Raw genomic sequence first — 15,911 nt, forward strand, 5'->3', positions numbered from 1 at the left:
CTGCAGACCTGATTGTATCTAATATTAGATTTTACTGATGACCAAACCCCAGGTTATAAGATCTATTACACGTGTTAACACATAGTTAGTATTAATTGATCATAAATACTGCATCAGCCCAGACAGTATGTATTGGATACAACGTTCCCTCTAAGCAAATTTTAGATGTGCACACTATGCACACTGCATTGTGCAAGCATTACGGTGACTTGAGCGGAGAACATATATATTCCTACATGCCATCTACTATGCTTTTGATGAATCATTATGCTGTTTTGCAACATTAAAGTATAAAATAATTTAAAGCAATAAAATATAAAATTTTGGATGTCAAATAGCCATCATCCAGCAGATCTTTAATTACATAATTTTAATTGATCTGATATTGCAGACAGCTATCTCAAGTTTGTTTTAGGCATTCAAACTACATGCACAATTCTGAAGTCATTATGAAATTGTACAGAGACACTGGCTACTTGACACTTTTTTTTAGGTCTGCTTAACACTATCAGGTATGCTCTGTTTGTAGGTCTGATTTACAGAATCATGGCTGCTGCTATACATTCGAAAATACTCCTATTTGTTTCCTGTCAGCTTTCATCCAATGGTTTATGGTTATTTTATTTCATTTTAAAACAGGATAGTGATTTTATTTTTAAGTAGCCATGAGATTGTGAACAAAACTAGTTAAGTACAATTTGGCCTGGAATCAGCCATACAATTCATGAAATATGCATACATGATATATTTGTATAGTTAGTGTCAAGAGAGGTGGAAAAGAATATACTTGAGCCTTTTCACAACATCTCCTATCCTTTTGTCAACCTTCTATGCCTGCTTCTTATCTAATTGTCTAAAATCAGTGTTATGGTTGTCAGCTGATGATATATGTAATGAATATATATATATTGTTGCACATTGTGGGCTAACATAGGGTGGGTTTTTGAGCAATTTCTAATAGATCTGTTATGACCCTTGTAGGGGATGTTTGCTATAAATAGCTTGCAAACAACATCATTGACTCTTAAAATTATATATATTTACCTGATGATAAGACCATCTCACATTTTTAGAAAATGTTAGCAAGTATTTACCTTGAATATCATTGTCTAATGACAATCCCACCGTACCTTTTGATACTTATTTCTGGCTCCCTGGCCTTCTCATGGGAAGAACACTATTCCCTTAATTAATTAGTGTGGTCCCATGGTCTTATCAAGAGACAGTGGCAGTTGTGTTGTAGCTGTGTAGGATAGGTGGTGGCTACATTTGGGACTTTGCTGGTAGAGCAAACAAACAAATGTCTAGGCTACATATTTCTTGAATGGTTTCTTTTCGCTATACCAAATTAAAATTCAAAAGCTCTCTCTAACCATGTCTGCCTCTGTATATATATCAGCCTTGCGGACTTCACAGGAGACATCCTGATATCATATTTCTAAAACTGGCTTGATTGTTTCTGGTACATAGATCTGTGTTTCCTACATTAAACTAAACATTTGATATCTCACTAATAAGTTGTCTAGAAGTTGATTTGAAAACATATAAATGATTATAATATATCTGATCAGATTCACACTCACTTTCAACCTCTTCCGCAAAATATAAATGTTAAATAAATGTAGTTTAAGTATAAGGGTTGGCAAAGATTGTCAGAGTTCAAGTATAAAGTATCTATTTCTTTAAAATCTATGATAAGATACTCTTGCTAATTAGAGAAACTTAATCTACTATCTTGTCTCTAATAACATCAGCATTTTCAAAATTTAAAACTAATTACCATAAATAATAAATATGTACATGCCTTCAAGGATGAGTACATACAGGATGCATACAAATACATGTAGTAGTACCGAACATGTGTAAAACATTATAGGTGTGTACATGATAAAAATGTTGTAAAGCATGGTTGTACTGAATTAAACAAAATCACACAAATGATTGTTTCTATAGATGTTAACTAAGAAGCTTTTCAAAAGCTTGGCCTGAGTCAGCTGACTTTGTATAAGGTGGTATGAAATTCCATAGTTTGGCTTCAGAAAAAGCAAAACTCTTCTTATAAAACTCAGATTTTGGTTTAGGTAAGTATAACTTGTTGTTTGAGATGGATCTTAATTCATACATATGTACATTTTTAACAAATTTAAAATTACATTTAAGATATCAGGAGCCAAACCATGTAAGGATTTATAGACTAGTAAACCCTTCTTAAATTGAGTTCTCTGCTGAAATGGAAGCCACTTTATGGCTTTAAAAAGATTTGTTTATTGTTTATCTTAATCAGCATCAAGAATAACTCTATCTGGTCATTTTTGAAATTTCTGTAATTTTAGCTTGTTTTCCTGTAATGCTGTTACTCCCAAAAGAACAACAATATTCTAGGTGTGGCATGATATATGCATTGTAGAATATCTTTCTCTGTACTTGAGGAAGATAAGATTTTATTATATTATATTCAGGAGATAAAGCAGTGAGTTAACTTTTTTAATGACCTTATCTACTTGTATTTTCTAGCACAAGATATTGTCTGTCATGGTGCCAAGTAGTTTTTCATTTTCAGACTGTTTTATATCTATTCCTTTTATCATTATTTTGGAATCAATTTTCTTGATTTTTACTCTTGCTCAGCTGCCTATGATGAAGGCTTTTAATTTGGCTGCATTTATCTTCATACAATTGTGTTCACACCAGTTATCTTTTACCAAATCTTTATTTAATTTGGTGCTAATCTCATGGCCTGTTGATCCAATGTTATATAATGTCATATCATCTTTGATCATGGTGGTGGATAGCTCATTGTGATATGGTAAATCATTGATGTACAGTAGAAATAGTAATGGTCCAAGAACTGATCCTTGTAGAACACCTGACATTATCAGTTTCTTGTCTGAAGGTTTATTTAAAATACGATCTTATTGTTGTCTGCCTTCAAGATAGGATTGAAACCGGGTTAAACATTCATGGTTAACTTGACATATGCTGAGCTTTTCCAGCAGGATTTTGTGATTGACAAGGTCAAAAGCATTTGAAAGGTCAAGAAACACTGTGCCTACAAGGTTACCTTGATCTATTGCTTTTAACCAATCACCATTCTATTTAGTGTAGTCTGGCATGAATGCTGTTCTTCGAATCATGAATTGATTTCAGGTAGTTTCTAAATTCATTACAAACATGTCTTTGTAATATCACTGAACATGATGACAAAACTGATATAAATCTATAGTTTTTCAAATCAGAAAGATCTCCCTTATGTATTTGAGTTACTTTTGCCAGTATTTGCCTGTTTTGGAAAATATCATTGGAAATTTGAAGATATACATAAGTGAAGGTGTGATCAATTACGATGAGAGTTTTAGGAATTTAGCACTTACATGGACTTCTAATTAACATCTGAACTAACACAATTGTCCAGAATTTCATATTCAGGTATGGGAAAATAAAGCAACTAATTTATATGTGTTGAAATAGCATATGAAGCCAATAGAACGTGGTAATTATTTCAGAATAGTATTCGATGGCTATAGACAATGGTAATTACAGCAACAGTTAAAAGAGCTCATATCACTTGTAAATATTACATACTGGAGATAAAACATGGAAACTAAAGGGAAATTTGAATAATATAGTGCATAATGGAAATGGAAAATGTAGCTTACTGGAAGAGTCGAATAATAGTGTGCTCATATCACTTGTAATATCGCATGATGCCTTGGGCTAACTCAAAATATTATTTTAAGTATTGTTACCTCTGGAGACAACAAATATTAAAATAATAAAACATAACTAAAACAGAAATATTAATGTCACTGTAAGGCATGGTTTAATCCATTTTCCAATTCAGTATCAAATAGATTCACAAGATTAATGATAAAAGTTAGATATTGAGGGATTAGTTTTTCCTGTTCTCTCTCTCTCTCTCTCTCTCTCTACAGTATATGACCCAGTAATGTAACTGCATACCTATTAGCACAGTTTTGTAGTATACATATATGTACTAGTATATACTGCAGCACCACAAGTTTTTCATTATATTCATCAAATATGACATTCAATATGACTGATACATGTACTTTTTAAATACAAAAATCTACCCTTCTGTATCATAATATGTGAAAATAATGCATTAATACTGCAGTCTCAAACTATAAATTATAAATTATTTAGCAGTCACTGTATTAAATATTAAAGTAAAGCAACCACAACTATATTATATATTTATTTGCACATTATTAAGCACAAATTAATATTGTTTTAACTGTTTTGTGCAGAAATTTATTTAGTAATATTATAATGACATATACATTTTCTAACTGAATTTGCTTCAAGCAGACATTAAAAAAATGTAGTGAGCATTATTGCAAATATTGCACTGAGTTCATAAGTTTTAACTGTCTTGTGTACAACTGGAAGTAAAAAGTTTCTTTGTAATATTATAATGACATATGTGACATTTTTCTCTTATAAACTGAATTTGCTTCAAGCATAATATAACAAGATTTAGTATTAAATTTCTTAAATGCACATTCTGCTTCTGAACAACTAGCAATATTCCATTGAGACAGGGATTCTTAATTTCAAGACCGCTATGTAAGAACATATCTTACATGCACTCTAGTAGTATCCCACTGACAGCGGGATTCTTAATTTCAGGTCTGTGTTACACTGTATTTACAGAATTGATTAGATTGTTACAAAATGTAGTCAGTATTAAATTTCTTAAGTGCACTGTTTTCTTCTTAGACAATTGTAATATGCCATTGAGACGGATTTTTCATTTCCAGACCCCCAGCAATTCATATAGGAACCCAAAATAAAGTTGAACCAAAAACTACCAGTAAGCAAACAAATGAAAGACTTCAACCTTTGCCTCCTGTGGGTGGAGTAGTTGAAGACAAACTGAAAATTCGTCCACAACCTCGTCCCCCAAAGAACATTGATGCTGAAGATCAAAATCTGCAGAGCAAATCTCCTAACTATGAAGATGCACAAGGACTACCAATTGAGACACCTCGACCCAACAGGCTAAATCCTCTCGCACCAAAACAACCAATTGTACAGGAGGAAGATACCTCAGAAGAAAAGACCAAAAAGACAAGAAAAAAGAAAAAAAAGAAAAAGGATCAGAGGAATGAAGAGAACCAATAAGAAGAAACAGCAGAATTAAAAATTCAAATAACATCATCAGAAGACCAAGCTGATAAATACTAACCTGTGTCTATTCATTACACCTTTATCAGACTCTCTTCGTGGAAAGTGCAGCCCTGATATCTTCACCTAAATTGTCTGGAAAGAAAATTACCGAATTATCTCTATTTTAGTAAATGAAGTTCTCTTATAAGACAGCTAAGACAATAAGTGACCCATGCCCTTTGTAAGGAGCATATAATAGAATAATTTTGCAGATGTAAAAGTTTTGGAATTCTGCATTAATTACAGTGACATAGTATGCTCTTTTAAAATTAGTTTTTATTGCAAGAAGATTCATTTTTTAATTTCCTTCATAATTTAACAAGTCCCTTTTTATTATAAGTTATTTTGGGTATATACAATTTGTTCATTAAAATGTGATATTACTATTATGAATCATTCTTTTTATATATAAGTGCTCTCTGGAGTCAGATGTGGTTAAGCATTATATCAAGGAATTCATATTATCAAGGTTCTTTATAGTAAGGGTTTCTTTAAATAATTAGGTAATAGTTATGTAATGTCTAACTAAGAATGACTGAGTACTTGTAAACAAGTATTATGTGGATTACATTTGCCCTTGTTGAAAAGAAATGAAAGTTTATCTTGAGAGTAAAAGTGTTTAAACATTGTATAGAAATACCAGGAATCATTGAAGCATATTCAGTAATTGATCATTGCCCCTAACATATAGAAATTGACTTGTGATGATTTTTATATCCAGCCCTGAAGCTTATATTTCTGTGTGATCAAAATTTACAAAAACTTAAGAATGATAATTCTGTCACACCAGACTGTGATTATACTGGAGGGCAGTGAAGGGCACAGATCCATGTGATTGATGATAATGTATGAATGAATAAATGGACAATTAAAGTCTAACATGTCAGTTGATGATAGCTTACAATATAGGGCAACAATGTTTCATAGTAATTTTACACAAATGTGATATGAGTAAATTGAATCCGTCCATTATATTAAGTTATATATTTTAGCAAAATGATTGAATTTCTGGATTTCTATCTCTACAGGTCTTTTTATCATTGATATTCCATGTGGTACCCATCATCTTCTAGCACTAATATATGGTATACTTACTAGACCATAATGGCAGTCTGATACAGTATAATTACTACATATCAGTGGCAGACTGATACAATATAATTACTACATGTCAGTGGCAGACTGATACAGTAAAATTACTACATGCCAGTGGCAGACTGATACAATATAATTACTACATATCAGTGGCAGACTGATACAGTATAATTACTACATGTCAATGGCAGACTGATACAGTATAATTACTACATACCAGTGGCAGACTGATACAATATAATTACTACATGTCAGTGGCAGACTGATACAGTATAATTACTACATGCCAGTGGCAGACTGATACAGTATAATTACTACATATCAGTGGCAGACTGATACAGTATAATTACTACATGTCAGTGGCAGACTGATACAGATTAATTACTACATGTCAGTGGCAGACTGATACAGTATAATTACTACATGCCAGTGGCAGACTGATACAGTATAATTACTGCATGTCAGTGGCAGACTGATACAGTATAATTACTACATGTCAGTGGCAGACTCATACAGTATAATTACTACATATCAGTGGCAGACTGATACAATATAATTACTACATGTTAGTGGCAGACTGATACAGCAAAATTACTACATGTTAGTGGCAAACTGATACGATATAATTACTACATGTTATTTTATGCTAAGCAGTGAATTACTTGATTTTCTAATTAAAATAATATTGATATTTCACTGTAGTGAAAAAATAATATTTTTTAACTACAGGAACTACTTTTTGGGGTCCGAACATACTTACCTACCTTTGATTTTCTGTCAGTTAACTACTTTTTCCTTATGTACATGTCATTGTCATTATTAATAATCCCTGTCTGCTATCCTTGAAACTTGTAGTTTGTTATTCTGGAAATATCAGTTAATTTTTATCAATCTGATGTGGAACTAATTTTGCGCGCAGGTACACATAGCACAGCAGAACATGTATGGTAAACAGCTGACATTACCATAAGAAATCTGCTAATTTGCTGTGTCACAAACTTTAGGTATCCAACTTATGTGAGCATAAAATAAAAAGAATATTTGCTTGAAACGAGTGAATAACGGATACATTTCATCTCGTGGGTGAAAAACTCTAGTATTTTCACTCGTGGCTTTGCCACTTGTGAAAGTATTGAGTTTTTCATCCACTCGATGAAATAAATCCGTTATTCACTCGTTTCAAGCAAATATCCTCTATTTAGTGCCAGACTGATATAAATACTAGACTTCATTGGTAATGTGATACTTCACAATTAAAGGCTAACATGTCAGTTGATGAACGCTTACAATATAGGGCAATAATGCTTCAAAGTATTTTATATAAATGTGATATGAGTAAATTGAATCCGTCCATATATTAAGTTATATATTTTAGCAATGAATGATTGAATTTCTGGATTTCTATATCTATATATTGGTCTTTTTATGATTAATCTTCCATGTGGTACCCAGCATCTTCTAGATGAACCATGTGTACATTGCTATTACTGTATGTGACTGTTGAACCACATGTACAGTGATATGAATGCAAATCCAGGAATCTAGAACAGGCCTGATGTTAGTCCCACATGTTATGGGAGACTGTAGCCATGGCGGTACAGTGGTTAGCATGCCAAGATTATGACTGTTAAACTAAGCTGAATCATGTATAGAGTTATTACTATATGTGACTGTTGAGTCATGTGTACAGTGCTATTACTGTAGGTGACTGTTGAACCATGTGTTGCTGTTACTGTATGTGACTGTTGAACCACATGTTACTGTAAGTAAATGTTGAACCATGTGTTACTGTTAGTGTGCAAAACTGTACAGTGATAATACTGGAGGTGACTGTTCAACCATGTGTTACTATTATTGTAGGTGACTGTTGAACCATATGTTACTATTATTGTAGGTGACTGTTGAACCATGTGTTACTATTACTGTTGCTGAGTGTTGAACCATGTGTTACTATTACTGTAGGTGACTGTTGAACCATGTGTTACTATTACTGTAGGTGACTGTTGAACCATGTACTATTACTGTATGTGACTGTTGAACCATGTATTGTTATTACTGTAGGTGCACATTGAACCACGTATTACTGTAGCTGTTACTATTACTGTAGGTGACTGTTGATCCATGTGCTACTATTACTGTAGGTGACTGTTGAACCACGTGCTACTGTTACTGTAGCTGTTGCTATTACTGTAGGTGACTGTTGAACCATGTGATACTATTACTGTAGGTGACTGTTGAACCATATGCTACTATTACTGTAGATGACTGTTGAACCATGTATTACTATTACTGTAGGCGACTGTTGAACCACGTGTTACTATTACTGTAGGTGACTGTTGAACCATGTGTTACTATTACTATAGGTGACTGTTGAACCATGTATTACTATTACTGTAGGTGACTGTTGAACCACGTGTTACTATTACTGTAGGTGACTGTTGAACCATGTGTTACTATTACTGTAGGTGACTGTTGAACCATGTATTACTATTACTGTAGGTGACTGTTGAACCACGTGTTACTATTACTGTAGGTGACTGTTGAACCATGTGTTACTATTACTGTAGATGACTGTTGAACCATGTATTACTATTACTGTAGGTGACTGTTGAACCATGTGTTACTATTACTGTAGATGACTGTTGAACCATGTGTTACTATTACTGTAGGTGACTGTTGAACCATGTGTTACTATTACTGTAGATGACTGTTGAACCATGTGTTACTATTACTGTAGGTGACTGTTGAACCATGTATTACTATTACTGTAGGTGACTGTTGAACCACTTGCTGCTAATCCTAGGTGACTGTTGAACCATGTGTTACTATTACTGTAGGTTCAGGGATATAAGATAAGTTTGATGCTACCTCCCACATCTTGTAAAAGGCAGTTGCCAGGGTGGCATTTTGTTTCATTAACTATTTTCAGCCAGTCATTGACATTCTTTCTGTTAAATAAACTGTGTAATATACCACTTCACATAGGCTTGTTTCAGAAGTCATAAAATGATTAGTTGATTTTGACCATGTACACCTGTGTCATGCATTTTAATTATGATAGATCATTTCAAGATGTACCAGTGAGAAAGAAATTACATTTTAGTCCATATGCCTTGTGTGGCCAAGTGGTCTAAGGCGCTTGCCTTTACAGGTCATCTCACCTCTGTATGTGGGGGTTTGAGTCTCAGGCTTAGCCATAGTGGGTATTTGAGAAAGCTTGCCAGTAGTTCCCTTTGGGATGGTGGTTCTTCCATGGGTTCTTTAGGGGTTTTTCCTCCACCATTTGTACTGGCCGTCATGTATAGCCTGTCATGTGCTGAAAAATGGCATTAAGCTCATTACAACAACAATATCTACATCATAGTCTGAACTTATGACTGTCCAGTGTTTCAAAAAATGGACAACAAAATAATATACTTTTAACATGATCATAATCATTCACCATCTGTAATTCCTTAATGTATACAAGTTTTTAAGACATACACTACATACACCTATAAGGAAGGAAAAGAAATAATTACATGTAATAATGAAATAATGAAATGTAATAATGAAATAATGAAATGTGATAATGAAATAATGAAATGTAATAATGAAAAAATAAAATGAAATAATTCCCCTTTACACTTTCCCTGTACTTGCATGAATCTAGTGTACACTTTTCCATCAGCAAAGCAATGTACAAAAGAACAATGCACTTCAGTTCATATTAAAAAAATACATTCACAAAACATTTAATTCAGTAGTTCATAAACTTATATTAGGTACTTTGGGTTTCAAAAATGTGGAAGTAAATAAATGTTAAAATAGATGCTGTTTAATAACCCTGATGAGGACTGGTTCCTGACTAGAACTGGTAGTATATGGCTACAGTAATGATCATTGACAGGACTCAAGAACTTTGCAAATATAAAATTTTTTAAACTTTTTTTTAGTATTTCTAAATAGCACTATTTGTAAATGGAAGCCTATGTATATATTTTTTGTTTTACTATTCCCTTCACTTTGATCACTGTATGTGTAGTAAATTATGAACAGTTGTGAATTTTAACAGTTTTGCTATGATGTGTTTGCCATAACATAAATTGAAGGTATAAATGTTTGTTTGCATTTTCTTGTTATAAAACATTGATTGGCAGTGTAGAGCACCTTTTTGCATGTTATACAAGGATAATCTGTGATCTTAACTTTTATGAATTTATATATTTTTATAAATTTCAAGTTTTACAATTGATTTTATATGTATTCATCTGTCACAGTATTTGTATACACTTGTAAGTAATATGCTTTTGTATTGATTTTTAGACTCATCAGAAGACATCATGGAATAATTCTATAGTTGTCTTCCATCCCATACAATAAGAACAGGAATAGAAATTGTTGTGTAAAGTCAAATAAATTTATTTATAGTAATTGTATACTTGGTGAAGAAGAATTTATATGAAGGATATAGTTGTTCAACTAAGATATATACAACATACAAGTACCAATACAACATACATGTTCTAATACAACATACATGTATGAATACAGCATACATCTGACAGTATTGTGTCTGTGTCCCCAAATTTTACCACATCTGACATTCTCATGGTCTAGGTTGTACTTCCATGATTCTCTACTGAATTGAGGACAATCAAACTTCTAATTATACATCTTTAACCAAGTGTTGATATTGATGCTCTGGTCCTATAGTAATGGACATACAAAAGGATCACATTGATTTTACAAAACTTTAGACTGCTCAAGTCCAAAGTGGAGAATTTTAAGTTTTTATGAAACTTAAGTTCATAGCTAAAATAGAGTAATCTCATGTCATAAGATTCATCATAAATATCAGGAATCACGTGTTTGGTGATTAGCATGCTGGACTTGTGACTAAAAGGATCTGAGTTTAAATCTTACCCTTGTTTTAACCCAGGATGGCTGCTATGTTGTATCCTTGGGCAAGGTACTTTATTGCAATTACCTTGGCACTGAATAACCATTTCTGTTTTACTGTACCTTAAAAAAGTATTTAAATATTCTAGGTCCTTGTTTATCCATGTGACAGCTCCATTTAGTGTTGGTTATAAATAGGTTTTGTCTGACCATGACACCCATGTTTACCTGTATGGCAGCCTCCTTAGTGTTGGTTATGCATCTGATTTGTATGACCAAGTCCACCACAAATCCCTCTGTCAGCATCCTTAATGTTGGTTATATATGGGATCTGGATGACCATTGCTACCATGTTTACCCCTTTGTCAGTGCCTTAGTGTTATACAGTTAATTTGAATGTCCAATAACTACCATGTTTACCCACATATTAATGCCCTTAGTGTTGGTAATACATGGAATTGAATGACCTTTAACTACCATGTTAACTCAGTGAAAGTACCCTAATACTGGTAATACATGGGATTGAATGACCATTGACTACCATGTTAACTCAGTGAAAGTACCCTTAGTACTGGTAATACATGGGATTGAATGACCACTAACTACCATGTTTACCCCAGTGAAAGTACCCTAATACTGGTAATACATGGGATTGAATGACCATTGACTACCATGTTAACTCAGTGAAAGTACCCTTAGTACTGGTAATACATGGGATTGAATGACCATTAACTACCATGTTTACCCCAGTGAAAGTACCCTAATACTGGTAATACATGGGATTGAATAACCATTACTACCATGTTAACTCAGTGAAAGTACCCTAATACTGGTAATACATGGAATTGAATAACCATTAACTACCATGTTATCTCAGTGAAAGTACCCTTAGTACTGGTAATACATGGGATTGAATGACCATTGACTACCATGTTAACTCAGTGAAAGTACCCTTAGTACTGGTAATACATGGGATTGAATGACCATTAACTACCATGTTTACCCCAGTGAAAGTACCCTAATACTGGTAATACATGGAATTGAATAACCATCACTACCATGTTATCTCAGTGAAAGTACCCTTAGTACTGGTAATACATGGGATTGAATGACCATTGACTACCATGTTAACTCAGTGAAAGTACCCTAATACTGGTAATACATGGGATTGAATAACCATTACTACCATGTTAACTCAGTGAAAGTACACTTAGTACTAGTAATACATGGCATTTGAATGACCATTAACTACCATGTTTACACAGGTGCCCTTAGTGTTGGTAATATATATTTGATTTGAATGACTATCGTGACCATGTTTTCTCATGTGTCTGTGTCCTTACTGTTGGTTATTCATGGGATTTGAATAACTATTATTACCATGTTAGCCCCTTTGTCATTTCCCTTAATGTAGGTTACACACGGGATTTGAATGACAATTACTACCATGGTTACTCACGTATCAGTGCTCTATAGTGTTGTTAATGCCTGTGGTTCTTTCAAGGGAAAGAGATATTCATATAATGTATAAGTGAAGTCAGCTTGATTTGCATTCCTCAGAAAGTACAATGTAAAAAAAAGAGAGGAGATCTGATGTTGCATATTACTAAGTTTTCTAATATTGTAATATCATAATTGTAGTTTGTCACTATTGTAGTCAACTGTTTATATTTATGTCTTTACTTTCTATATTTCAATAAAAAAATGTATATATGTTGGCATTTTTGTTTTAACTTGCATTATATACCTGATAGCTTGCACATACATACATACATACACACACACACATACACACATACATACAGGGAGAGGCATTTTGAGTGATGAAACAGGTCCTATGCAACCATCACCTTCAGCACCCCTGACTCAGGAAAAAAATACAGCAAACTCTGCAAAATGGCACCCTTATAAAAGCCCTGCATACACGGCTTACATGTTAGTTACAAAACCAGCCTTTAAATTATTATTCAACAAAAGAAACTGGTCAATTTTTAAAAGTTTATGAGAATGTTTGATTGATATAGTGATTTTACATAGATTCACAGGTTTAGATTTCACATAGGCCTGATCTCTGTATGGATACATTACACACAGATTATTTTGTACATCGCTCAGAAGTTTATTTAGTGACCCAGTTAAAACACTGTGCCAGGTACAGGTAATTTCCAACTGTTTTTGTATCATTCCATACTAGGTCATAATGAACAAAGTTATGACTTTGCCCTGCTTATGACCTTAACTATTCCTTGTGACATCATTTTACATAAGGGCCCCAAGTGGCCGAGTGGTCTAAAGCGCTCACCGTTACGGATCACTGCCAATCTCACCTCTGTCTGCGCGAGTTCGAGTCTCAGGCTCGGCTAACGTTGGTACATGAGAAAGCCTACCAGTAGCTTTTCATGGGTAGGTCGTTCTTCCCAGGGTTTTCCAGGGTTCTTCCTCCACCAATTGTACTGGCCAGCATGTATAGCCTATCTTATGCTGAAAATGGCGTTAAACCCATCAACAGCATAATTCTATTTAATAATCCTCTTTTTACGGCTTGGCCAAGAAACACTTACTAACTGTGACATCATAAATAACAAATGGCATCATTAATGACAAGTGACATCATTGCTGATGTAATACCACACATACTTGGTAAGGTCTTATGCCATCTCTCCATGTGACATGTTATGTTCTTCAGCATAGAAGAGGAGAAACGTGTCCTTTTATGTGAACAAATTCATTTGTGATTTTTCTGTTTTAGTGGCAATTTTCTTCAGGTACAAAAGCAGACAAAAAAGGTATGTATGTAGACATTACAATTTTAAAACGATTTTAATTTATGTATCATATTAATAATTTGTATTTCAATATAAGTAAATTGATTTTGATTTCATAAGCTAAGGTGATGGATCCCACTTTGATGCCATCCATGTTGGATTAGGTCATGCTTTTGCCTATTGTTTCATGAAAGTCTAAACACAATTGCATGTGTATTTAACTATTATGCATGGACATCTCACTGAGTGTAATTGTCACTGTCTTGTAACCAGCTTTGGAATGCATTTCTGCTTCTTATCTTGTATTGATGTACCAGCTTAAGCATGTGCTTCATGTTTCTTATATCTTCTACCAACAGAATTTAACACCAAAATAAGAAGTAAAGAATGGCTTTGATAAGGTAACATTTCTGTTATTTAACAACTGAATCATGCAAAATTACCAGCTATATAGAACCATCTGATCATCAGGCTATAACATTACCAGCTACAAAGAACAATCTGATCATCATATAACATTTCCAGCTACATTGAACATTATGGTCATCAGAGTATAACATTTCCAGCTACATTGAACATTATGGTCATCAAGGCATAACATTTCCAGCTACATTGAACATTATGGTCATCAGATTATAACATTTCCAGCTACATAGAACATTATGGTCATCAGAGTATAACATGCCCAGCTACATAGAATATTATGGTCATCAGGGCATAACATTTCCAGCTACACAGAACATTATGGTCATCAGATTATAACATTCCCAGCTACATAGAACATTATGGTCATCAGAGTATAACATTCCCAGCTACATAGAACATTATGGTCATCAGAGTATAACATGCCCAGCTACATAGAACATTATGGTCATCAGGGTATCAAATACTAGTATGTATATTTAAATGTTTTCTTTAAAACTAATTTCAATCAAAATTGTCAATATGTGCTACTGTTTGCAAAAACCAGACATTCTTTGTCAATAAGATTAATACATACAGTCTTTGTCAATGAGATTAATACATGCAGACAGCTTTTGTCAATGAGATTAATACATGCAGTCTTTGTCAATAAGAATAATACATACAGTCTTTGTCAATAAGATTAATACATGTAGACAGTCTTTGTCAATAAGATTAATACATACAGACAGTCTTTGTCAATAAGATTAATACATGCAGTCTTTGTCAATAAGAATAATACATATTACAGTCTTTGTCAATAAGATTAATACAGACAGTCTCTGTCAATGTGATTGATACATACAGACAATCTTTGTCAATAAGATTAATACATGCAGACAGTCATTGTCAATAAGATTAATACAGTCTTTGTTAATAAGATTAATACATACAGTCTTTGTCATTAAGATTAATACATACAGTCTTTGTCAATAAGATTAATACATAGTCTTTATCAATAAAATAATACATGTAGACAGTCTTTGTCAATAAGATTAATACATACAGACAGTCTTTGTCAATAAGATTAATACATACATACAGTCTTTGTCAATAAAATTAATACATGCAAATTTAAATACATTTTTTATACTAATTCCAGTTAAAATTGTAACTGTGTGCTAATGTTTGCAGAAACCAGACAGTCTTTGTCAATAAGATTAATACATACAGTCTTTGTCAATAAGATTAATACAGACAGACAGTCTTTGTCAATAAGATTAATACATACAGACAGTCTTTATCAATGTGATTAATACATGTGGATAGTCTTTGTCAATAAGATTACTACATTAAGACAGTCTTTGTCAATTAGATTATACATACAGTCTTTGTCAATAAGATTAATACATACAGAGTGTAATTGTAATAAGATTAATACATACAGACAGTCTTTGTCAATAAGATTATACATACAGAGTCTTTGCCAATAAGATTAATACACACAGACATTCTTTGTCAATAAGATTAATACATACAGACAGTCTTTGTCAATGTGATTAATACATGTGGACAGTC

The 15,911-nt window shown here is 33.1% G+C and overlaps 1 protein-coding gene across 3 annotated transcripts in view; it reads left to right on the top strand.

The window, feature by feature from the left end:
• LOC149772838 (uncharacterized) overlaps positions 1 to 12,879 on the top strand; it is a 134,669-nt gene extending 121,790 nt beyond the window's left edge. The window contains exons 7-8 of one of the 3 annotated variants that reach the window (XR_016417581.1): positions 4,782 to 12,514; positions 12,581 to 12,879. Coding sequence is in view for 1 of the 3 variants with exons in the window: in XM_089947225.1 (XP_089803351.1) it covers positions 4,782 to 5,145 (364 nt within the window). In the remaining 2 variants the exon portion in view is untranslated. Of the gene's footprint in view, positions 1 to 4,781 lie in introns of all 3 variants that reach the window. The other 2 variants (XR_016417580.1, XM_089947225.1) reach the window with 2 other exon arrangements.
• Positions 12,880 to 15,911: the final 3,032 nt, after the last annotated feature.

The sequence above is a fragment of the Sinohyriopsis cumingii genome, unplaced genomic scaffold (genome assembly GCF_028554795.1).
Source record: "Sinohyriopsis cumingii isolate HCF-2022 unplaced genomic scaffold, ASM2855479v2 utg001110l, whole genome shotgun sequence".
Classification (NCBI taxonomy): Eukaryota; Metazoa; Mollusca; class Bivalvia; order Unionida; family Unionidae; genus Sinohyriopsis; species Sinohyriopsis cumingii.